The sequence below is a fragment of the Eutrigla gurnardus genome (genome assembly GCF_963514095.1).
Source record: "Eutrigla gurnardus genome assembly, chromosome: 24".
NCBI lineage: Eukaryota > Metazoa > Chordata > Actinopteri > Perciformes > Triglidae > Eutrigla > Eutrigla gurnardus.
Window position 1 is genome coordinate 7,439,298 of NC_139935.1, and position 25,357 is coordinate 7,464,654.

At 45.0% G+C, this 25,357-nt stretch overlaps 1 protein-coding gene across 1 annotated transcript in view; it reads left to right on the forward strand.

Annotated features, from left to right (window-relative positions):
- LOC311010152 (gamma-aminobutyric acid receptor subunit gamma-3-like) overlaps nt 1-21,244 on the forward strand; it is a 46,201-nt gene extending 24,957 nt beyond the window's left edge. Inside the window, exons 4-10 of the mRNA XM_084004697.1 lie at nt 4,660-4,751; nt 5,063-5,194; nt 6,266-6,348; nt 10,440-10,577; nt 15,383-15,535; nt 19,514-19,710; nt 20,843-21,244. Coding sequence (XP_083860823.1) covers nt 4,660-4,751; nt 5,063-5,194; nt 6,266-6,348; nt 10,440-10,577; nt 15,383-15,535; nt 19,514-19,710; nt 20,843-21,124 — 1,077 coding nt within the window. The 3' untranslated portion in view covers nt 21,125-21,244. The remainder of the gene's footprint in view (nt 1-4,659; nt 4,752-5,062; nt 5,195-6,265; nt 6,349-10,439; nt 10,578-15,382; nt 15,536-19,513; nt 19,711-20,842) is intronic.
- Nucleotides 21,245-25,357: the final 4,113 nt, after the last annotated feature.

Genomic DNA, 25,357 nt, shown 5'->3' on the forward strand with positions numbered 1-25,357 from the left:
CTGGGCCGAACGGAACAGATAAAGACACACAAAATGCAACAAGGCAAGAGATGCCACTTCCATGTAGGGAAGGGAGTAAATGAAGCAGCTGCAGCGTTACGTAAGCGAGGCTGCCTCATTGTCTCCGACGCGTTTGAATCCGAGAGTCAGCTGATATCGATTATCTCTCCAGCATCTGTTTTTATGACATCTTTCAGTTGTCATTATTGTCCCTCATCACTATATTTGTCCTCATAAGATGTTATTACCTTCAGCTGTTTACTCTCCCTTCTTTTGCATTCCCCCTCAGAATCAATGTACACAGAAATGTAGTGTTTTGAAGTGAAACCCAGCATATAAATTAGTTATGAGCACTTTGTGTTTGATGTTTGAAGGCCCCGGAAAAAAAAAAAAGATCACCTGTTCAAAGACACTGGGTATCAAAATATGGTGAAGAAGATAAACAAGAAAAGGTGCTTTAAAATCCCGCTGCTGAAGTTTATTTTCTGAACTAAATGATGTTCAAACTTTCAACGGGATTTTCAAAATGACACCAAAGTTTTCCGTCTTACTTGCTAGATTAGATGCTGGATTCAGCCAATTACCTAAATGCACCGTGCAGCAGAGGCTGATGGGATTGCCATTAGTTTTGCATGGATTTGCAGAAGCGTTGAACAAAGGGTTGCCAGATCATCAAGGCAGTATCCCCCAGTTGTCACCCTGCAATCAGAATGATCATGCCTATGCTTTTGTCACAATAATCCTGACAAAAATACATTAAATCATCCAAAATCACTTAAAAAACAGACTTATTGTGAGCATGTTTTTATCCTGTCCAGCGATAAAATCTCGTATCGCCCCATCGCTAATCATTAGCCGCAGCTCTGGCGGATAAATGAAGACTACTCCCTCTATTCCTGCTATCTTTGTTCCCAGAACAGTCAAAAGCAAATCATTTGTCTCCGGTCGGACAATGAATGCCAGGTGTTGATCGTACATCTGGCCAGATGTTCAGTCGAGCACAGCAGACAGTTTCTCATTTTGCGTTCCTTCCCTCCTCACAAACAAACCTCAAGTACAAAGCCGGGTATGCAAATCAGTTCCTTTTCCGTTTCTTTCAAAGGTCTTTCTGTTTGATTCTTCGGGATGAACAAGACAAAGGCATGTTTATGAAATTAGCTCCGCAAACACACAAAAGCAATCTTTAAAATGCCACTGCTATCCGCAGGTAGCACAGCTTTCTTTATTCCACATGACAGAAGTTCATCACCGCCCCTAAGCGGCGGTTGAGCGGTCGTGTTTACCGTTGGTTCTGCCGCCGTGCATTCTGGGTGAATGTGTTTGGGACTGAGAATGATACTGCGTATTTAAATATCGCAGATGTGGACATGTGGCTCACAGAGTTTGAACACTCTTGTTTATCTTCGTCTTCTTCTTGAGGGATTGGAAATGTAGTCCAGCCACCAATTTTCCAAGGTCTGGGAGATATAAATATTTCGCTTATAAATATTTATACCAACTATGCGGCATCCGTTTTGCCTGAAGAAATACATTAGTCAGTGATCTGTGCTCAAGTTTGAGATTCCCCCTCGCTGCAAAGCATAATATAATAAAGTGCAAGGCAGTGTTTTAGAGCGCGGTGGATTCTACTTGATCAGCAATGAGGCAGAGTAGAGTCCCTTTTATGAGGGAGTTGTAATGGTGAAATATTTATGGCGGGCTGAACTGACTTTTTTTTTTTTGTGTGAAGTTAATTAAGAAAACCAGCAAGGAGAAAAGAGTGGAGGAAGAAGTCACATCTTTAACTTTAGTGTCAAAATCTTGTTAAAGTAAAAGTTCATTTCGGGATCATTGTGAGCTGCTGGAAGGCTTTTAATGTGAAATTTCTGAGCAGGAAGTGATTCACGGACACGTCGTTTAAAATAACATTTCAGAATCATGTGATGTGATGGAATTGCTGATTAATGGTTTCGCTCACATGGGACCTTTAAACTCCGTTGACCAATAGCAAACCACCTTAATGGCACTGATTTTAGTGGGAAAGAGAGGCAGAGAATCCAAGATGGCGGCCGCATTGATGGGAATGTTTGCAGACAGATTGCTTGTTTACAGATTTAGACGCCGCAGCTACTTTGTGCTGTAAAGTATGTGGGTGCCGACAGGATGGTGCATTCAGGTGGAGTTGTAAACTCAAGTTGTTATATCATGATGGATTGAATGTTGAATGAAGGGGCATAAACATATGAGGGCTCATATTTATGAGGATCTTGAGGATCATCATCGTACGTTTCGTATGTTAAATATTGATGAGTTTTCTGCTCGTCTTTAATTTGAATGTGTTCACACGTCGTGTCATGAATGGAGGATTCGGCGGCAGACAATGGACGACTCGGTTTAATTATTGATCTGAAAACGCTGATACCCTGACAGCCTTTCATTACCCAGCCTGTTTGCGATCCCAAACATTTCTGGCTCAGAGAGTGTGAAAATTTCAATCAGGCTCCCGCTCAACACCAAAAATGATTAAGATACGTCGGGTTCGTCCGCTCCGTCGGGAGACGACGTCTGGAACCGATGAGGCTGGATAAGGAGGAGGCTATTTGTTCTGACCCTGTTCAAGTGGAGCTAATTAATTTCGGTCCGAAGTGCGTTGCTGTCAACATCCTTGGGCTTTAATAATGGATTTCCTATCATCACATTATGAGTTGTATTTGCATTCCCAGTGAGAGCAGGGTTAAACCTCTTGAATGGTTGCTCTCATTCGACTTGATAATATTCTGCCAAAGTTTTCCATCACATGCAGGAAATCTCCTCATCGGTCTAAATAATGATTTTCCCGACGGTGTCAGGGTTTTCCTTGCTGTCGCTGCGTCAAACGTAGTCGGGGGATGGGAGGGAAATCTCATTCTGAATCTTTTACCACCTCCAGTAAAATATTTATACCCTAAATAATGAACTTCTCTGACTGTGTACGTCGGAGTTTCGGAGCAGAGACCGTACGACACAAGTCGCCCTTGATTATCTCGCCTTCGGGTTTGTTATTTGTCAATAGTGCTGAGTAATGGACTCCCTTAACACCTTGGTTTTCTGACTTTGAGTCGGATCCCCAGGGGAGTAATGCCAGCCTCCGTCGTTAATTCCAGTCGGATAGCATCTCCCAAGACTGCTTGAATGTCCCTGAATAATGGACCTGCTTCAGTGCTTTGCTTGTAGGTGGAGTCCCCAAAAAAGTAGTCCCGGCGGAAGCAGGTCCCTGAATAATGGACCTGCTTCAGTGCTTTGCTTGTAGGTGGAGTCCCCAAAAAAGTAGTCCCGGCGGAAGCAGAAAGTCCCACGGTGAGAGTTTGTGCTGTCTGCATTACATTTGCGTGCCTCTCCCCCTCATTATCCTCCAAAGGTCAAGCGACAGTAACGAAGGGGACGGTGGCGATAGATGTATTAGGAAGGTCAGGTCCCGTCTGTCTGCGTTTGGGAAAAGGTCAAGAAAGGTCACCGAGCGGGGCGACACCGTGCTTGAAATGGTGATGTTTGCGGACTTTAAACACACTTTTGCTGGGTGACTTGACTTTGCCGAAGAGGAATTTGACAAGTTTGAAAGTGAAACTGTCCCCTGCAGCAACGCGGGGACTATAATTGCACATTTCCCCCCTTGAACATAGATCAGCTTTTATAATAGGCAATCTGTTCTTTTCCTACATTTCCTATCTGAGGATGGTGGACGGCTTCACTGTTTGACCTTTTTATCATTGAATCATCAGTCGCTCTGAAGAGGACGTCCAGCTGATGTACTGACCTTCTGCCGTCCACGGCGGTGGTCCTGGGAAGCTGTGCTTGTCATATCGCTCAACTGACTTAAGGCTATTAAAAAGTGTTTAATTCCTCACCTTTGTCAGATTAATCATGCTGGAGTCACCCTACAAATAGTGTCTTTATTGTCAGATATTATCTTCTTTATGTTCTTTAAAATGAGATTATAATCTTGGTGGAATTTATAAACTGCAGGATTGAATCTAAGAGTGAAGTCGTCATATTTGTACACGACTGAAGTCTATATTTACTTGGATGTTATGCTGAGAATATCACTTTACTAATACAGCAACAGCTGTGTGGCCAGCTGTCAGCAGAACACACATCCTTCCAAATCTAAAATAAAGATGGTTGAGATAATTGAATCTCATGCTTTGTCCGTACCGTGCCAGGTTATATTTAGCCCTTATTTTGGATGCACTATAGACTTGTTTCTATCTATTTGGCCATCTTGGTTTTTTGGCAAGCAGAAATGACACAAGGGGGCGGAGCTTAATGCACTGGAATGCTGAATAAGACATTTTTAGATCACAATGAACTTTGGTGAACAGCCTTAGCAACCTGCCTTAGCAACCTGTCTCAGGTAGATGGATCCTTTAACTTATTTCATAATAATAATAATAATACATTGTATTTGAGCCCTCAAGGACACCGTACAGTGAATAAGTCCCACAATTAGAAGTGAGGTCATCGCTGAGGTGGGGAAAACAAATGTAATGTGCTGAAGTCAACACATCTGTGACATGTTGTAATGTGATTTCCATATCAAAAGCCTCATGTGTTATCGGCTCCTCCAGAAGGACCGAGACCGAGACCGCTATCTCCAGAGCGGTTTGTGGGATCCTCACACTGAGACTCCTTTTCTCTCCCCAGGAGTACCAGATTGATATCATCTTCGCCCAGACGTGGGTGGACACCCGTCTGCGCTATAACAGCAGCAGCAGCATGCGGCTCACCCTCAACAGGTATGCTGGATGTGCTTTCTGTTGAGAAGCACTGTGTTGTTTTTATTGCGTTTCTTTTTCCAAGACACCGCTGTGACTCTTTCTTTCCACTGTTGCGTTTGAACATTTTCATACAGCGAATATCTCATTTGAGAACAGTATTCTTCTGCCTCTCGGGAAGACGCCTGTAATTAATGGAACAAATTGATTGATGTGCTTTGTTTTCTCCGTCTCGCCTGGGTATTTTATTATTATCCTGTTATTGGGAAGCGTTTCAGAGAAATGTGAAGGAATACAAGCGTTTCTCACCACCTCTTTTTCTCTTCAACCAGCAATATGGTCGGCCTGATCTGGCTGCCTGACACCATCTTTAGAAATTCCAAGAATGCCGACTCCCACTGGATAACGACGCCCAATCAGCTGCTCCGCATCTGGAACAATGGCAAAGTCCTCTACACGCTGAGGTAACGGCCGTGAGAACACGGATTCCAGTGTGATAGGAGAGGAAAGGCAACAAAGGAAGCGGTGAATCAATGAAAGGGAAACGTTCGTTTCACTATTATTAACTGCCAACCTTCGAGTGTGACTGATTCTGAAATCAACATGAAAGTGGTTGAAATGAAAACAATGAAGCATTCGTAGCTTCTTGTCTTATTGGAAGTCACTCACGTCCAAATTTGGGCAAAATGAAGGAAGCCCTAACCCCAATATGAATGTAATTAATATAATTATTTAGTTATTGGTCATATCAAAACATTCTAAAAAGAAAAAGCTGTGAACAAAGGATATGGTCAACGTGCAGAAACACAGAAATGCTGAATAAAAGCCGCTCGGCAGGATATTGATTTCAAATTTGAATGTCAATGCTATGAATGAAGCTGTGAGCCGTTCCATTCAGCCTGACAGAAGATCCATTTTTTCCAAGAAGTTGGGTGAGAGTAGCACGACTCCAATTAAATGCTAATGCCGTTCTATCATCATTGTTTTTATGACCCCAAAAACAATGGGATTTCTTGATTATTTGGCTTATTTCAACACACAGGTTGGAACAATGAATGTCTGGAAGATGGGTTTGATCCGTCACGCTGAAAAATGTGAAAATGATTGTTTTATATTCGATTATGTTTCACATACAAACCCGACGAGCGAGGCAAAACCTCATTTTTCCTGCCGTTTCGGTCTAAATGTGGTTGGATTTATCAGCTCCATCTGCTGTATTGACTTGTCCAGTGATCTTAGCTAAGTGCTCCTGTTTTTTCCCGAAGCTTACATGCCTCCGGGCTCTGACCTATAAGTCGATGCCGCCTTCGCCCGGAAAAACCCGCCTGACGCCGATGATTAAACAGGTCTGTCATTTTGAGGGATTTCACACATCCACCGAGCAAACCGAGTGTGACCCCCGCACCATCTGGTTGGAAGCCAGCGCTCCATGTAATGTAGTGTCAAAGAAAAAAAAAGGGCATCGTGTGATGTAAGCGGTGATGAAAAGTGGCGTGGGCTCCACGCGCTTCAGGATTTCTCTCTTCTTCCTTCAGGATGACCATCAACGCAGAATGCCAGCTGCAGCTCCATAATTTCCCAATGGACGAGCACTCCTGTCCCCTCGTCTTCTCCAGCTGTGAGTATTGATAACACTCTCAGATATATGCACATATTCATGCTTACACCTGCAGAAGTAAGGCATTTAAAGCAGATGGAGGGCTACATCGCAGAAATAGCAATGTGGAAATGGTGAGGGATGAAGATTTATACTCCCATTATGTAGATAAACTGCAATTTCATCCCGCCATATGAGACCTGATGTGTTAAAATATTAGTGGAAGAACAGACTAGCTGTTCACCTGTTTTCATCTCGCTAAGATGAGGAAATAGTTCAACAAAAGGGAAATGTGTTTGAAGGTGGGAGAGTTTTTCATCATTTCTGTAAAATAAATAAATAAAAAGTTAATCCTAAGAAAAGCCAATAATAATTGCAAAGGATTACTGCATTCTTCCGTCTTGTTGCGTTGGACTGGAGCTGCTGGTTTGAGGTTATTAGCAAATTGACCAGCATCTCCCTCGTTAACCCCCTCTACTAGCAGGGAGAGCTCAGGGCCAGAGGGGTCGTTTAGCTGAATATGTTAGTAATCATTGATCCATCTGACTGAGGTTTATGCACGAGTCTCTGACCGTGACTCTGAAATGGACTCTCCACTGAATGTCAACAAGGTTCCACCTGCTCATCACATTACCGACACACCGGCAGCCTTCGGGGGAAACGTGTGGTTCAGTGCGGAACGGCCGATCTCACCATGAGTAAAACGTCGGCGCTGTCCGTGGTGCTGAAGCAGCAGACAGCTTTGTAATTGCGACCGTTTCCCTCAGTCTCGGCGATACGGCCGCCGGCTACGAGACATTAAAAGTGAGGGAATCGAGGCGCCTGTCTTTTGTCTTCGGCTCCCAATGAAGCATGAGTTTTCTCTCTCAATCTGTAGCAATCTGTAGTTAGACGGCTGTTTTGTATACATTTCCTCTCCTGCCTCCCAAACGCTCACGGGATCCCGATGAGGAGAATGGAAAGGATGAAGTTAATGCATCGAGGACCTCAGCATCAGTAGAGCTAAATTGGCTATTTATAGCGAAGTAGGAAGCAGACATGATGTTGTTCAGGCAGGGAAGTGAGTAATAGATCAGACATTAGTCAAAAGACGTTGAAGGATTCTGAATTTAACAGGGAGCCGGGGCAAAGGGACCAGAACCTTGTTGAGGCCATGATCCAAATCTCACCCATAGCATTTTTTTCTTCTTGTGAAGACAGCACGAATAATCATAATGATCATAATGATGAAAGGTGAAGGGAAGGAACCAAGGACTTGTTATATAAAACATTTATATTCTAACAAATCAACATTTCTTTGAAAATGGCAACAAATCATCAGACCCAAACAGAAATGCAATAAAACATTTAAAAGTTGATGATTAAAGCGTAAATGGGTCAACAAGATGCATTGACTCTCTATGTTCTTGCACATCTAAGTGGTCGAGAGGCAGAAACATGTAGTAGCGTTAGCTTGATGCTGATGTGAAATTATAGTCTTTAAAGCGTCGCGTTAATCAAGGTGTCCATCGCCTCAGAAGCAACCAAAATCACACGATTGTGTATGACAGGTGGACCAGATATGAATGAATTAGTACAGATGGTAGTATTTATCAAAGGTCGTCGAGGTCAGAAAATCGCGGCGTTGCTAGGGAAAGAGCTATAGACTGCAGATGGGCTCCCATTATGTGTCTCAATGAAGGGATCGGCGGTAATAACCCTTTTCTTCCAAAGGCATTGTCTCCGTCTGTAGCTGGAGTGGATGAGATTGAGAAGCACATAATTTATGCCTTGGAAGTTTTGCATTTGCTGAAGCTGAAGGTTGATAGAGAAGGGGACTAAATACACGTGTGCTGGAGGTTAAAGGGCAACCTGCACCCTGTTTGTCCTCGCTGTTTTGTCAAAGTGTCTTTAAAGGATAACAATCTTTGAAATTGGGCCAGTATCGAGCGGAACGACAGGCAGCGTCGGGCATTATGTAATCCAACAGAGAAATAAAAGGCTTTCTTTGATCCGCTCCGTTTGTTCTCCAAGTCTCACTCGAGGAGAAGTCTCGGTCTGAAATCCCGCGAGAAGAGACCCGGTGGTGGAAGATGACGTGGCGTATGAAAGGTCATTTGAGGATTACCCTATTATGATTTAAATAATCATCATCCTGATATCTTCTTCTTCACTGGAATCGCTTTACGTTTCGTTATGAGACAAATATACATCGATAAGACATGTCTTTCTACAGTGAGCATCCATTTAAGTGAAAAAGAATCAAATGATCTCAAATAGGATGATGATAAATCCTCAAATTTCAAAACATATGGATGAGGCTTCAGAACTTTGTTAGCCTCGATATTCACGCATCGTCTAAATGAATGCTTTTCTACGACAAAGGGCTCCGTGTGTCAGGGTGACACCTGATAATGAGGCTTTTCTCCACCATCTCCATCACGCAAACCTTTCTTCCACGCATCCATTACCTTCCACCTCTCCTCCAACTCAATGCCTGCCTGTTGATGTATTATGACACGGGAGGAAGGAAAACGGGCTCCGTCTTTTCATCAGATCTATAATAGAAGCCCGATGAATGCCCTGATCACCTTGAATCTCCTCCGTTGAATCAAACTCACCGTGTATTCCTGACACTTTGCAAACATGTTGAGAATTTAAGGTTTATTCCTCGTGTAATGAAAAGCTTTTCCGACGCCGTGTAAAGCCTTAACGATGATTACAAGGACCCATGTGGTTTTTCACAGCTGCACCACGTCCTACAGAACACTCTGTGGTGCTCGATTAGGAGGATTTTTACGGCACATGCCCTTATAGTTGAGTGTATCTGTGACAAAAGGCTGGCTGTGGGCGAGACCAGTACATTTCCCGTCACTGTTGTATGTATGTATGTTGTTCACCAGATGAGTTGATGCCTGGTTGTATTCTTTAGGAACCAGGAGCCTCACAGGAAAATCTGATGATTCATTCTAAAAAGCCGAAAGACGACCAATAAATGTAGTATATATATGTATTTAGGTGGGCCTTGGAATAGCAAGATATTGAATGGGACTTAATTCGACCATTTAAACCCTGCTATGACATGCCGAAATGACTGTCATGAAAAGGTTGTGTAGCCTTCAAATCAAAAGAGAAATTACACAACGAAATGGCACCAGGGGTGAGTGAGTCACGTATTTGAAGTCCTCTTCCTTTATCTGAAACCCGAGCACTCGAACGGTCGATCAGAAGAATTCGTCCGTCTGATGAGTTCTTTCTTCACAAGGTTGTTCATGGCGTGAAGCTCATCTGAAAAAAAAAAATGGCCTCGTCTGTGTAAAGAACAAGTGAAATAATCCCCAAAGCTTACGCTTTTAAACCTATTTCCCAAAGTGGCGGACGCTGGAAATGACCTGTTGTTGACCTTCTGTGCCGCTGAAAAGAGTTGCTGCTTTGTGCTCAGTCAGCAGTTTTCTTTGCAATTCTGTTTACACACCAATAGAAATCCGATATCTGCTGTATCAATCGTCCAAAGTCTTGTTGTTAGCGTAGCGTCGACTTCCTCCCATGCTTGTTTTGTGCCGGTGTTTAAGCGCTTCACCCAGCGTGTGGAATCCTGCCGTCTCAGGTCCAGGATCAGCGGCTTTAAAGCGTTTCCAGCGGGTTATTGTACGAGCGATCCTCTCTTGGGCTCCTCCACGGAGAAGTACTTTCACACGTCACTGAAGTGTAACAATAGGCTTCTCAAAGCAGCATCTGAGAGAAGCATAGCCTATAATCTTTTTTTTTTTTGTAGATGAAAAAGCCATTTCATTTTATTTTCCCCTTAAAGTAGCCTCGGCTTTTTCACACCCACGATGACCGTTTCTCGCAATAAAGGCCGCTGAGTTTTTACCATTAAAAGATACATTCATTCAAGAGCGTCCTGGGGAACGATTGAGGGGAAATAGATGAAATTACTCCACTGAAATGAAGATTTGAAATAAGGCAATATTGTGAAATACATGGGAGACGGGATATTGGTTCACCGCGGGGCACTTGAGCAGATTCCCAGCAAACAAGTAATTGCTCAGTCGGCTAAATTGCCAATAAAGACGTTAACTGTATGAATGTGTATCAATCATTGTTGTAATAAGTTACCTTGTGTTTTCCAGACGGCTACCCACGAGACGAGATCGTGTACAAGTGGAGCCGCAACTCGGTGGAGACGTCGGACCAGAAGTACTGGAGGCTTTACCAGTTTGACTTCATGGGGCTGAGGAACATGACGGACGTGCTCACGACGACAGCAGGTAGGAAGCTCCTACCTACGTGTCCTAGAGGTCAAAGGGCAGGTGTCAGCGGCTCGGCAGGCTTCAAAATCTCATAAGCTTTCCCCTCGAGTGGAAGGGCGAATCGGTTTCTCCGCTGACGTTAATCAACAAGATCAAAGATTAAAAAGGAAGTGAGATGATTCCCTCCTTTTCCTTCCCTCTTCCTCTCGCGGTGCGGTTCTTTGATTGGGAGGCAACAGGTGCCTGCAATTATACCCGAGGTGGACACGTTCCTAATGAATTTTCCAGACTTTTGCGTTTTTAATAAGCGAAGCGTTACGAATGAGACGGAGAAAGAGCATGACGTGGCGGCCGTTGACCCCCCCTTGACCTTGTTTACGAGTCGCACGTCTCCCTTTGCGGTCGGCCTTTTGTCTCCGGCGCTCGGGTCTGCATAATGTCACCTCATTCAGGTTTCTAAGAGGCGAGCCTCCGTCCTCATGAATAATCGAGGAGTGCTCGGCGTGATTAGGAGATAACAAGGAGTGGCATCAAATGATTTAGGCGCTCGAGGAAATTAATTGTACGGCTTCATTTGGCCAAATGTTTCAGCGTTTGTCCCGGTACTCAAATATGCTTAATGACATTTATCCTATTTAACTGATATCAACCGAGAGGAGGTGGCGTCGTGTTTCTGACACGCTGTTAGATACTGGTGGTTTTCTCATTTATAACCAAGGTTATTTTTTGTATTTAATCCGTCTCCACACACACGACGACGAGATCCCCGGCTAAAAATACCTGTCATTAATTTACATCACGACGAACCGCTCCCCCAAACGCTCCAGCCGTTTTAATGAGGACACAGTGGACAGATCCCCCGGCCACAACGCCACCGGGGGATCCTCCGTCGTTATCAATCCAGAATCCTCTTCAAAAGGCCCCGACGCCGACTCTCAAACATCCCACCGCTTTGTTCTCCTACCCCCTCGCACATTCCTCAAAAGCTCCCGTTTTTATGCGGCGGCTGCAGAAACGCTGGCGTTCTTCCTTTTTGTCTGGAAATTCTTCAGATGCCTTTTTTTCGTATCTAGTTGCCGGCGATCCCTCGGCTCGTTTCTCCGATCGCGCCACAATCCTGACTCATGCATCCCATCGATCGTACTCGCTAACCTGCAGATGACCTCTTTGAAATCCCAGACGCACGTCCAGGCATGCAGGCATGAAAAAAACTGAAACGTGTCAACCGCCCCAATCACAGCTTAGCAACTGTAACTAGGCACAGCGGGCCCGTGGAGCTGTCTACACAGGGCTGTAGTAGCAGTTCATGTAAGCAGCTCTGTCCTGCTGTTTATTGGATTTGGGGAAGTTTGCACTCCAGTTACAGCCGACGTTACCTGAGATAGCATGCTTTGGTTTACGAGGTCTGTGTTACCGCTAATAATGAAGCGTATTATCTGCACAATTTGAAAGAATCACCTTATTTTCTGTGCATTAAACCGTCAGAAGCACGTCCAGGGAAGAAGTGGAGGATGCTCCTTTATTCACCGCAGCAGTTATCTTACATTTTTTGGGTTTTTTCTCATTTTACCCATATGTTCCAATGAGAACCTGCTCTGAATTGCTGTAAAAGAACACTCTATCTGGGACATAATTGGATACATAACGTAGAAGTGGACAGTTTTATCACGGCGAGTTGTCTTATATGATTGTGTTGTTTGCCTACTGTGTTGTGTTTAAGCAGGTAATTTGCAGTCGTCATTACGATGCAGTTAATTAATTCTTTTCGAGCGAGATTTCCATGCGTCATTCTGTAATGGGCTGTAAAATTCTCTTTTTGGTCTTTTCTTAATTGTATTTTTTTTGTGTTGACAACGGCGGGATTTGCTGAAATTACTCTATGATTAAAAGTTGATTAAAACGCACTTTATTTTCCACTTCTACTTTGCTGGAACAACATTCCTACAACGTTAAGAGCTACACACATAAGTGTGATAAAAATGTTAATTGTAGTGGCGAGTTTGTGATAATCGCCAACACGCATTCAATTAGAACATAAGAAATGCGGTTGTTGTTTTCTTGATATTATGCACACAGTTAGCCTGCATTAAAACTCCACATGAATTCATAAATTGTCAGTTTAAACTTTCAACTTTAAAGGTATACTACGCAGCAGCGTTGTTGCTAGTTGGAAGCGTTCCAAACATAAGAAGTGGCCGTTGTCACGGCGACAACACACATTGGTTCGTGGACTACGGTTTTGAATCATTGAGCTCAGAATTGTGGAACTTTTGGTCTAGTTGTCTCTAAATGGACCATAATTAATGAAATGAGCATCATGCTAGAGAGAGAGAGGCGGTTGAGTGAGCTCCAGTGTGAATGGAAGAGCATCATTAGTGAGAACAAAGCAGCCAATCAGGACAATAAAGCATTATTTGGTGAATGTTTCACAGCGGGTACATTGTAAAGCTCAAATAAACACCTCCGCTAAACCATTGACGAGGCTCGCCTCAGGGAGGGGTGACACAGGGAAAATATGCTGGCTGGTCATTGGCTGGTTTCACCCCACATGGGGTCCAGATGCTCTTTGCTGAGTCCCAAACACAGCAAAATGTGAAGAAATGAGAAAATACAGGCAGAGTGTTAAATTACAAGTCAGTTACCGTTCCCAAACCAAGCTTCCTGCATCACCTGTCACTCAATGAGTTGGCCACGCCCCCCAAGGCTAGATAGGTTGGCCTTTCACCCATGTGACTTCCTCGTCTCCATACCAAGCAAGAACAAAGGAAGCACATGGATGTGAGTTATTGGACCTTTTTCTTTGAATAATGAGCGCGTACGACTGTTCGAAGTTCTTTAATTGTTTATTTCATTTAATAGATTCCTGAGTTACTGTGTAGAGATAATAAATGAAGTAAGTTTGAAATATCTATTTACCATGATGACGTTTGTTATGCCAGATCAGTAATGTTTGTATTTTCACATCCTCTGCTTAGAATAAATCATCCGTCAAATAAAGCAGTGAACATCAACCTGGATCCTGTGTTTGAATGTGCACACCACATCAGATGTTCATTAACGGTGCAGTGTTTTACAGAGGGTCCTCTCTGTAGATACAGATACCACCTTCTAGTAATGATTGATTGTGTTTAGAGGTAATTGTTGGATCTTTATCTCTGTCTTGATAGTATTTAGTGTGTTTTCAGGTCACAAACATTAAGTCGAACTGTTTTCCAACCTTACAAGACTACAAAGTCACTCAGTGGAGATTCTCCATCACTAAGCAGATACCTGTAGGCCATATCTATATTTATGACCCACAACCAGACAGCATTTGAGGCACAGAACTCTGACTACATGTTATACGGAGCTCAAAAGAGTCGGAGTCTCTAGTCTGTCAGCTTGATCCATGAAGAAAATCACTGAGCTGGAAAATACATCTTCTATCAGAGATATCCCTAATATACATATATATAGAGCACGGCTGAATAGAGACGCCATGTCATAGCATATGTGTGTGTTATTAGCGCGACAGCACGAGTCAAGAAGTCCCAGTGTCGATGCTGCAGGTCAGCTTGGAGAAGTTTGGACGCGTATCTCATTATGACCCACAACATCTCGTGTTTAACGAATAGTGGACTGAACCGTGGGGTCAAATAAGCCGTTTGGACTGACAACGTGACGACGGATGTCAGCTGTCATTAGAGTGCCCAACTACCTGCACCTTTCAGCATCGAGCGTTGGGCATAGCGGGAGCTTATTCAACAATGACAGGCTGCGTCGGACGTCAGAAATGAATGAAATGCTCCCATTTGCAAAAGATAAACAGTACGATGATGTCGTTAAAGTACGAGGTGAGATTCAGCTGCCAGCCGAGGACAAAAGGTCTCCTACTTAAATATGTTTTATGCAATCCGACATCCTTTTCGTGGAGGCACCTGAGTGGCAGCACATTATCAAAATGGTTTTCTTGAGCAATGAAGAAAATGCTCTTCTGATACTTTGTCAAGGTTACAGAATAATGGCTTTTGTTCGCCAAGCGTTAACGTTGGCTCAACGCCTCCCCGCCGCTGTCAATTAAGCAATCATTGTTCCGTTAGCCGGACCGGTAAAGAGGCGGTAGAATAAGTGTGTCACTTTCCTCGTTCGCCGGTATTGTTGAATTGTAAATCGCATTCACTGTGTATTTTTTTTTCAGCTTTTTCCTTCCATGCATGTGTTTCTCCTCTGCCTGTCTGCTCTCCTGTTTGATCCAGATGACTTAAATTAAAGCAATTATAGAATGAATTTCAAACTAGCAGAGAAATCAAACACTTTTCCGATTTGCGGTACGAGCAAAAAGCAACCTCGGCACAAGTCAGTGAACTGAAGAAACGGTGTTAATTAAAGATAGTGAAGATCTGGACACTTCTAACAATCTGATTAGAAAAACTGTCTCTCTGAAACGGTTTCACTTAAACTCTGCTGCCACAAAAGTGCTTGTTTTCTGAGCGGCGTTCCCCAGGGGTCATCTGTCGGCCCCTGGCTCTTTTGTTAGCGGTGCACCTACATCCTCTTAGTCCCAAAGACAATGCACAGATATGTCTTCATCCAAAATCTGCTGACTAATCTGCAGACTATCGCAGCGTCTCTAGTCAAGTATGGGATATAAAGTATGATTTAATATAAGGTGAAATATAGTGACACAGTATAACAGATTATATACCGATTCATCACGTGGGGAGTGCCATGTTTCACTGCAGTCCCTCCAGCAAATGTAGTTTGGTGTGGGACAAATATTTGCAATATTTGCAGCTTATTAAGCAAATGTACTTTGTCTGTTTCCATTTCCTCTCCGTCAACAGGGGACTACGTGGTGATGAGTGTGTACTTTGACCTCAGCAGAAGGATGGGCTACTTCACCATCCAGACCTACATCCCCTGCATCCTGACCGTGGTCCTCTCCTGGGTCTCCTTCTGGATCAAGAGCGACGCCACGCCCGCGAGGACGGCCTTAGGTACTTAAACGCACCACCCGCTGTACTTAATCCCCCTTTTGTTGGACTACATTTTCTGTTCCACCCTCCCAAATGATCAGATCACTTCTCTGTGTTGCGTGGGAGGGAAAAATGTCCAATATTGTCTCATCCATTAGCTCTAATGGAAGCGATGGAACTACTTTCTCCAGATAACATAAATTCCATCCGAGCCGTAGCCGAGTCCAATGTGGGGCAAACGAATCGGAAGTCGGGATTGAAAGCTTTTTTGATAATTCTATTTCAATCTGAGATTTAGACAGCTTGATAGCAAAAGCAATAATCTCTCTTTTTGATTGGTAACTTCAATATTATAAATGAGCCTTTGTGGCAGTCGTTATTACCGGGGAAAGCAATCACATTACCGGGACACTCGCACCATCACTCGACAGCGTTGTGGAGCGAGAGGGCAAATCAGGTGAAAAAACTCTTCTGTGTGTGTCTGTTAGACTGTGTATTCACACCTGAATATGCATGTGTCATCTTTTGTTGTGAAGTGTTTTTGTTTTCTTTCTTTGCATGCCAGTTGTGTGTTTTGTCCCCCGCATGCCCGTCATCAGCTCATTCGCTTTCCTGTGGATGACGATGTGGCGACGGTTAAGGTGGAATTCAAGGTAAGAGTCTGCCGAGGTCATCATTATATAGTGTAGAGCATGAATATGTCCTAGTAGGGAATTAAAATATTGCCTTAGGCAGCGTATTCATAATTTGAACTTTATTTTACATTTAGTTGAGATTGCAAAATTCCATCCCAAAAATAAGACCAGAATGATGAATCAGAATCGCAGATAATTCTGCTGAAAATGTGCTGAAATGCAAATTTTCTTTTGGAAATTGTTGAATGATTTCATGAGCGTCAACAAGTGAAGAGAAACCTTTATTGATCCCCAGCATGGAAATATCATCGTTTGAGCAGCACAAGGACAGCAATATGGAACATAAGAGTAACATTACATAGTGTAATCTGATTAATGAAAGTAATAATGTACAACAATACCATATTTAATAGAATAACAAATCCAATACATTGTAGTAATAATGAGGATAATGTAAGAGATATTGTTAGTATAGAACTAAATAACATACCCTGGATGATTAAATGACAATTTGACCTGATAATCAAACTAGATGTAAATAACTAACTTTCTCTAAGTTTTATGGCAATTCATCCAATCCTAGTCAATGCATTTCAGTCTGACCTCCATCACATTCTTAATTTTACGTTGTGATAACTGCCACCACAGTGTTGCATGGCTCAGTCCTCATCTGACCAGTGCCTTGCTTTCTGGCTCTTTGGTAATGCTTGTTGAAGATGGTTAGACTGTAACTTATTAACTCACCTGAGCGAAGAACTCAGGAGGCCTTTTTGTGGCGATCGGCGATCAGAATAAAAGTTTCACTCAGCTTCCTTTTCCCGGGCGATGAAAGTTGACATTGTGACGGTTGAGCATCAAGTCAGTGCGAAGAGAAAGACGAGAACACACTGTGTCTGCAGATATGTCCTTAAATACCACAGCTGATGAATGAGATGGTATTTTTTTATCCGGCAAGCGTCTCATGACGTGTAGAAGATAGATTTGAGTCGTTTTTTCTCCTTAATAATTTGCCCAGGAAGCATCGGATAAATGAAGTCATTGCTTGACAGCGGAAGCTGTTAACAGCTTGGCACCGCGGCTGTTATTTATCACTCTGCTCACAACCTGTCTGTGCCTCTCCACGTCCCCGTCAACCTGTCTGTCTGCCTGGCTGAAAGCTCAGTCGAGGCTTACGGGTCGCGGGTGGCGGTGAGATACATGACCAAAGGCAGCCAAAGGCTTGTGATCTCAAACAACAGGTAGCAAGCTGTCCCGGGCCCGATAAACATCCACATTCAGCTCGACAACAGAAAGCAATTTAGCCTTTCTTCTCCGGCCCCGGGTTTCAGCTCGGCCCGAGACCCGATCCCAAAGGCGAGAGGGGGAGAGGACAGATAGCGGGAAGAAAGGAGGGGAACAATAGGAGAGCGTGAATGGAGGCATGTAGCGGCAGGTGGAAATGTCAGAGAGGGGCTGTGGGATGGGTGGGATAGTGGAGAAGTCCAAGATTAAGGAAGGTAATGGTACTGCCCCCCCACCTACCACCACTCACTCAAGGCAGTGTGGCGTGACAAGCCTCTAACACGTTCCAGGTGGTATTTCCAAAGAGCCGTCGCTCAGCCGCCACTCCTGGGAAGTAATAGAGAGCCAGTTGATTCGACCCCCCCGATATCTGTAGCTGATATGGATCTGGACAGAGAGGGTGATTTAGAATCGGCTACATGCCGTTGCATTGTGGGTAATGTAGTTGGCAGGTGATAAGAAGAGTTGCGCTGTGGTCGATTTCATTGTCTTTGTGTCGTTATTTCTGACAATAATGTAAAAGGCATTGGGGAATGTGATTGTTGGAGTGATTGTATTTGTGTTGTTATCTTTGAGTGGCTGTTATTCAGTGTTTTTGACACTTCAACTGTTGTAAAGGACAGATATGGCATCGGTAGCCTGTTTACTTACTATTAATGCTTCTCAGTGATCGGTCCCCGGCTAGCAGCGCATACTGGCAACAAAAGAAGCTTCTTTCTCACGATATGTGCGCGGAGGGGGGGGGACCTTTAACAACACACGGTTTCCCCGCGGGAGCCGTCATTCAGCCGAACGCCTGTCAACGGCGATTCGTCAGCCCGGGTGGAGGAGCTGACAAGGTTCCTCACGGGAACTCGATCAAGGAGGCAGAGAGTTAAAGATAGCGGTAGTACGGAGACATCAGTGTCTTAAAGCGCCACGAAGAGATGCAGAATCTAAACGGGACGCTCCCTTCTCCACAAAGACGAACTCACCGTAAGATTCTAGGGTCGAGATACTACTTCCCCCAAAATAATGTGTGTAAGTCACACTTTTACTCCATTCAAACTGTTTTTATTGCCTAATTCCAACTTCATGTTAGCCTGCTTTATCAGAACATATAAATTCACTGTGGTTTGGTTCCACCGCAATGGTTAATCCTTCTTCTTGCCATTCAAAGGAATTATTACCGATCCAAACAGTAGCTACACCCCAACTTAATGTTGTGGTGCAAACCCAAAATAATAATAATAATACATTTTATTACTTGGTGCGTTTCAGGACACTCAAGTACACCTTTTATTAATACATTAATCAAACGTAAGCAACAACAAGTTTAACAGTAGTACAAATTAAATCAAGAAGTAAGTAAAATGAAGTTTCAAACATTTAAGTCAATAAAATGTGGATATGGTTGATCTGAACAGTCGCTTAAAGAACAGCAGGCAGTTGCTAGGCATCACGTAGCAACAATCACCACAGACTGAATTAAGGTGCAGGAAGACGTGTGGCCTGGATTTGAAATAACAGCCTATACAGCGAAGTCAACAAAAAAACAAGGAAAAAAAAGCTGTTTGCTTGGAATGAGTCTGAATACAGCACAGTAGCGTCACATTTGGGGTACAAGCAGCACCGAGATTTTCATTTACCTAGTCGGTTAAATCTAACGAGCGGGCGAAAAAGAGAGTCTAGACGAGCACAGGGCCAGAGGAGATGGCTGGAAATAGATAGGAGCAACTCGTCTCCATGGGAACCACAGCTGAAAACAGTGGCACACTCTGGCAGGAAAGACACGCGGGAGACGAGGATGAAAGAGACAGCGAGAGGAGAGGGACAGAGGGGAGAAGTAGGAAAGGACGACAGGGAAAGACGGCGAGCTCACGGCAGATATCGACGCCCCCGGCGGGCGTTAACGTCACCGGGTCCATCTCTCTTTGAGCCAATCGATTTCAGTTCACCAAGCGAACACAACAGTCTTCTTCAAGACTCCACGGGGAGCGCTCTCTCCAACGACCACACAAAAGCGGCCTCCAATTAGAAGAGGCGTTTAGCAGCGCGGCGGGCACGTATCGACGCGAAGCTCACCCGTGCTTTCCCTTCCCAGGTATCACGACGGTGCTGACCATGACCACCCTGAGCACGGTGGCCAGGAACTCGCTGCCCCGAGTGTCCTACGTGACGGCCATGGACCTGTTTGTCACCGTCTGCTTCCTGTTTGTGTTCGCCGCCATGATCGAGTACGCCATGCTGAACTACTGCTCCTCCAGTATACGCAGACCTCCCGCCAAGACGCAGAGAATGGTAAGTAGTGGTGAACGTGTGACGAACTGGACTGTATTTGCCTTTTCCCGTACACCCCGCTAAGGTCGCTTGTATCGGCCAAAGACTCCAACGTCCACAGAAGGATCAAAACAACAAATGTTGTAGAAATGGCAACAGAAATGGCAATCGATGTATTTCTCAGCATTTTTTAGAGTAAAGAAAAATGGCAACAACTGCTACTATGGAACCACAATGGTCGTAGAATTACGATCTAAGCGGAAAGCATTTCTTTAACTTTAACACAGCTACAGTCAGATCGAGTCGCCCCCGCCGCTGTCGTTCCCCCTCCCTCTACATTATTTCCATCCAGAGTTCTGCTGAGTCTGTCTTGGGGGAAGCCTCGTGTTTCCCTCCTCACCATCTCTCTCCCACTCCTCCTTTAAGAGCGGAGGAGAGGGCTGGAGAAATGTTTGAAGTCAGGTCGTCCCTCACGATTTCCTAAACATCAGGGGCGAAGTTTCTCAGGAGGTATTCAGTCTAAAAACGGCGACCGACTCTAAAAAGGAAAGAATTAAGGACTAATCATTGCGCTCCAATAAGTATGCGTCAGGACTTTGTGTCTTTGATCCCATTTGGCACACAATCGCAGAAAAGAATAGACTCGAAGTGGCACATTTTTTGCAAATGCAGCTTCAGGACGCAACCCGGCGAGAAAGCCGCTCGACCACATCGACGACCCCATTTCCACGAACTTCTCTTGTTGTTGACATTGTTTTCGGCAGCGTTCGCACCAAACGTGAAGCAAATCCTGGCGTCGTTGCCAGTTGCCTGCAGCCGTACGACTCCCACAGTATGCAATGCGGTTGCAATAAACGGATGAAAAGGACGCCGAAGTGACGACGTAACGAAGACAAGTTTGTAAAAAGTCCAAAGTCACGGTCTGTTAGGTGTATTGGCATGACGACAATGAAATCTTTAAAAATGCTTGCTGTGAAGGAGTTTGGATCCATCCAAGCTAGGCTACGCTAAGCTAGGCTAGGCTACGCTAACACTGTGGCCGCTCCATCAAAGGTCATCTAGACATAAATGCGGTGTCGAGGTTTGGTACGGTACGGTAAGTAGCCGGTGGTTCTTTCTCCCAGCGTAACTGTCTCCCTATCGCCCCCTACAGGCTTACTCGTCGTTCAACATGGGCCGCGCCCCTCGGTCCGCGACGCCCACGGGCAACGCCCTGTTCTGGCAGGACTACGACGACAACTGCCTGTACGAGTGCCTGGACGGGAAAGACTGCAAGAGCTTCTTTTGCTGCTACGAGGAGTGCAAAGAGGGCGGCTGGAGGAGAGGACGCATCCACGTCAACATCCGAGAGCTGGACGCCTACTCGCGGGTGTTCTTCCCCACCTCCTTCTTGCTCTTCAACATCGTCTACTGGGTCAGCTACCTCTACCTCTAGTCTGCGATCCACGGGCCCGACTCAGACAGTCCCCCAAGCCCCACTTTGCACCGCGGCTCACGATTTCAAGTCCAAACCGAGCGCGGAGGAGGAAACGACGTGGCTGAGCTCCGCGAACGGCGAAGGAGAAGGAAACGCTAAGGCGGTAGAACGCCAAACCGCCGCCCTCGACCAGAACGGAAAAGGTCCCGTTTACGACTCTCTGAAACCAAAGGACACACGGACTCGACTCCAGAGAGGGACGGGGTCGCGTTGCCGAATCTCGGCCATCGAGACGGCGAAGCACCCACAGTGCCTTCTTTAGAAAGGGCGCGGCACCGAGAGACACACTTCCCGCCGTTACCCGTACGACGTCATCCGCCACGCTGCCGCACGCCAGGCCGTCTGTTCTTTGACGAAGCAAACGCCGTAGAGCATAGGTTTTAGTCGTACCCTCGAATTAGTTGTCAATTATAATAGATGCAACCTTTTCTTACAGTTGTCGTTCTTTTAACGAGGTGATTTTTTCACAGCGAGTCGACTCGCTCACCCGTCAGCTGCGGATTGTCGACTACGAGTAGACGTCAGATTTTGGCGATATAGAAATAAATGGTGGGATACATAGTTAGAGACGTAACAATCACACGCCGAATGCGAATCTCATCCACGTCACGGTCCAAAAATGGCCTCAATGACTTTTTTTTGTCACCGCAGCCGGGAGCTCGAGGAGCACCTTCTCGCGGCGGTGCACGGGTTGTCGACGTCCTCTGTCATTCTTTGAGGCGCACGGACGCCCAAACAACACAGGCATCGACGGCACCGGCGGCATCTGAAACGTTGGACTTGTGTTTACTGTTCTATGGTGTATTTTGCAGTCGTTTGGCTTTGTAGAACAATCGACCCCCTTCTCCTCCCCGAATGTGCACACACACAAACACACACACACACACACACACACACACACTTTCCCCCCAGTATTTCTATGTTCAGAGAAAAGCTTTTACGTAAGATGTATCTGATTAATGTTTCTATTTTCATAAAGTTATATCGGGAACGTAAGGTAGGCCAGTAGCGAGGCCGGGGTCAATACGGTTCCAGGTCAGTCAGTCGAATCGGCGGTTTACATGTAGGGGTCGCACATATTCACAAGACCGTCCGGAAGTCGGTTTGGATCCGAACGGCCTCGAGCAACGGCGGAGAAACAGCGGAGGGGCCGTTAGCCTTGCTCTGCTGAAACAACGTGTTAGGTCACGCAGTGCAACGTCGTGTTTTGGATCCATCTGTCTAGGAACGGAACGGCGCTCGGCCACCGCAGTCAACTCTCCTCACCTCTGATATTTCTACTGCACTTTATAAGTGTCTTTGTCCGTTGAGATACTTCAATAAAACAAAATCACTATTTTCTACGTGTTAATGCGTTTGGGCTGACCACAGACCTGCATTTCTAAAAGCCGAGCGCGACAAACTGTCCCGAACCACTTCCGGAGACCTCGTCACCCCAATCAGAGCGTCTCCGATAAGCGGCGCGCCGGCCCCGAGGCGTCGCCACGTGGCTTCTTCCTCCCGATTTACCCCGAGAACAAATGTTGTTTTGATTAGACAGTGAGTTCTTCGGACGAGCACTATTTGTGGAGATATTTTCTGAAAACAGGCTGTAAAGTGAGAAGAGGTATCTTTTTAGTAGTGCGTGGTACATTGCTTATATTAATAAAGAACGTTTTGGTCAAGTGCTGTTGTGAAGTGTTTTTCTGCAGGAATGTAATTCTTCCATTATTCCCTCATGCCCCCCCCCCCCCCCCGTCTGTGTGTTTGTACTATTTTGTTGGGAAAAAAGAGTGTTGGGGAAATGGCCACTTAACTTTCCAAGATGATTGATCTGTACAACGAGTTACGATACATTTCCTGTATTCACTTGTAATCAAATAAGGATTTTGAACGTGCCATTTCCATGGCTGTAGGCCAAAAAGGGAGGCTCAGTGGAAATTGGCCGACTTTCATTACAGTTGTTGTGCGATACATCTGAGACGGCTCATTTGGCCGTTTTTGGATCCCGCACTTTTCACTTTCAAAGCGCGAACACCTTTGGTCGGTGCCTGGATCGGCCGGACTGCAGCCATCTTGTTGAATCATAACGCAACCTTAAAAGCTATTAGGTTCCCAAAGATAGAAACACCCCAACTTGCTTTAAGAAGTGGATTAAAAATCAGCCGAGGCAACAAACAACCTGCGTTTAGAGTCCAATGAAAGGGTTTTAAGTGCACGTGTCACAGACCTTGAAGAAACTGCACACAGGTAATGTGAGGCAAAGTAGAAAATGCAGCTCTTTTAGAACTTCTATCGACTCGGTGAGGTTTTAATTAGCATTTGAAATGAGAAACTGAAAAAAAAACAAAGACAATCTTGCGGCAGCTGCTACCTTCCAGAGTTTTCTCTCCGGATTGGGGAGAGGACGAGGACCACACCACAAACGGACGGAAAGGTATGGAGGTGTCATTTTGTTTGTGATTGAATTCCCTGGAAAAGAAGTCCAAATATGATGCACGTTTATGAATTCCATAGGGGTCTGTCCAAAGTGTAGCAGCTCATTGTGAAGGTGTCCCACATCATTGTTTTGAAGCGACTTGTTTCCTGATTATACATGTAAATGCACACGAGGCTTGGCTGGAGAACGAGAGGAAGAAGTCAAAGTACCAGCTGACGGAAAGGCAGAGACAGACGACGAGAGGGAATAACGGAGGGCCGCAGGAGGGAAAGGTTGAAGACGGAGGCGAGAATGTGCTCCAAGGGCCCACTGGGGATGTAGTCACGAGAGATCATGGGGGTTAGGCGAGGGTCGAGTCAAGGGGACAGTGGCGGAAAGTATTTTTAGGGGTTTCTGGGTGGCTGCTGGTGCGGGAGAAGGGATGGTGAACGGTACGAATTTGTGATCAGAAAGGTGGAAGAGGCCTGGATGGAGTTTGAGCACCGGTAGGTTGCTGGGGCGGAGGGGGTAGAGGACGCGTCCTTTATCACGGGTGGGGAAGGCGACGTGTTGGGGGAGTGTCCAGGAAAGTGTTGAACAGGGATGAGAACCTGCAGGTGGGGAATGAATGTGGATATTGAAGTGACTCAGTTGCAGCAGACGCGGGGACGGAGATGAGGCCAAAGAATGGAGTTCAGTGAAGTCAGAGGAGAGGGCTTTGAAGGCGAGGTATTGAAAGGGCGATATCGAAGGTAGGGGGAGGTGTGCGCTGTGGAAGAATAGATTCAATCCGATACAAAGCTGCGTGAAATGTGTGTGTGTCAACGTGTGTGTATATGATTGGGGCAAACATTCAGGGGCATGGGGTTGTCATAATTTCCAAAAGGAAATCAAGAGCAGCATATTTGTGAACAAATGGCTAATATGACACAAATTCCGGCATGTATGTGTGTCTACAGCAGCCTGAGACTCTTTGCTGTCATTGGGGTCCTGGACTCTGACTGGCAGTGAAAAGTGGGATGAGTACATGAAGGTAATGGGTGTGAGCTTTGCAACATGGCCAAAGCCAATCAGAAGATCAGCATGGACGATGCTGGCCTCATTTAAAAGAAGTGGGAAACCACATTCCAGAGTGAAGAATTGGACTGCAGATGGCTGAAACACCAAGGCCATCATGACTTGGATGTATGTATGTATGTATGTCTATCTTTGTGTGTCTAAATATGTCTAAATGTATGTAATATGTGTGTGTACGTGCATGTTGAATGTAAAGTATTGTTATCAATAGGATTATTATGAATGTAATGAATAAAAACTGTGCACTGGGAAACGAAAGGTGAACCTTGACCTGGTGGCAATAGAAAGGGGTTTATAGTGAAATGGCAATAATGAATAACTGTAATATGAGTCCAAACAGTGGAAGGGATGGTGAAGTCTTTGTAGAGTGTTTATGTCATCACTTGTATTCAACATGAATAAACACAGCAGGATGTGGCAAAGGGGTTTATTGACAAGAGACATATATGTATGTATATGTATGGAGACATATAGAGAAATAGCAATACATGTGTGTCTGTCTGGATATGCATGTGTGTATGACGCAATTGTTTAAGAACATGGGGATAAAGTCAATAAACAGCTTGAGTGTGAAAAATGTGGTCAAATCCAAAGTGATAAGCACACCTTGTGCCCTGCGTTTTTAATGTACTGTTGTAGTGTACTCACTCACTCACTCACTCACTTAATCACTCAATCACTCACACCTGGCAGCCAATCATGTGGAGTCGCCCAGG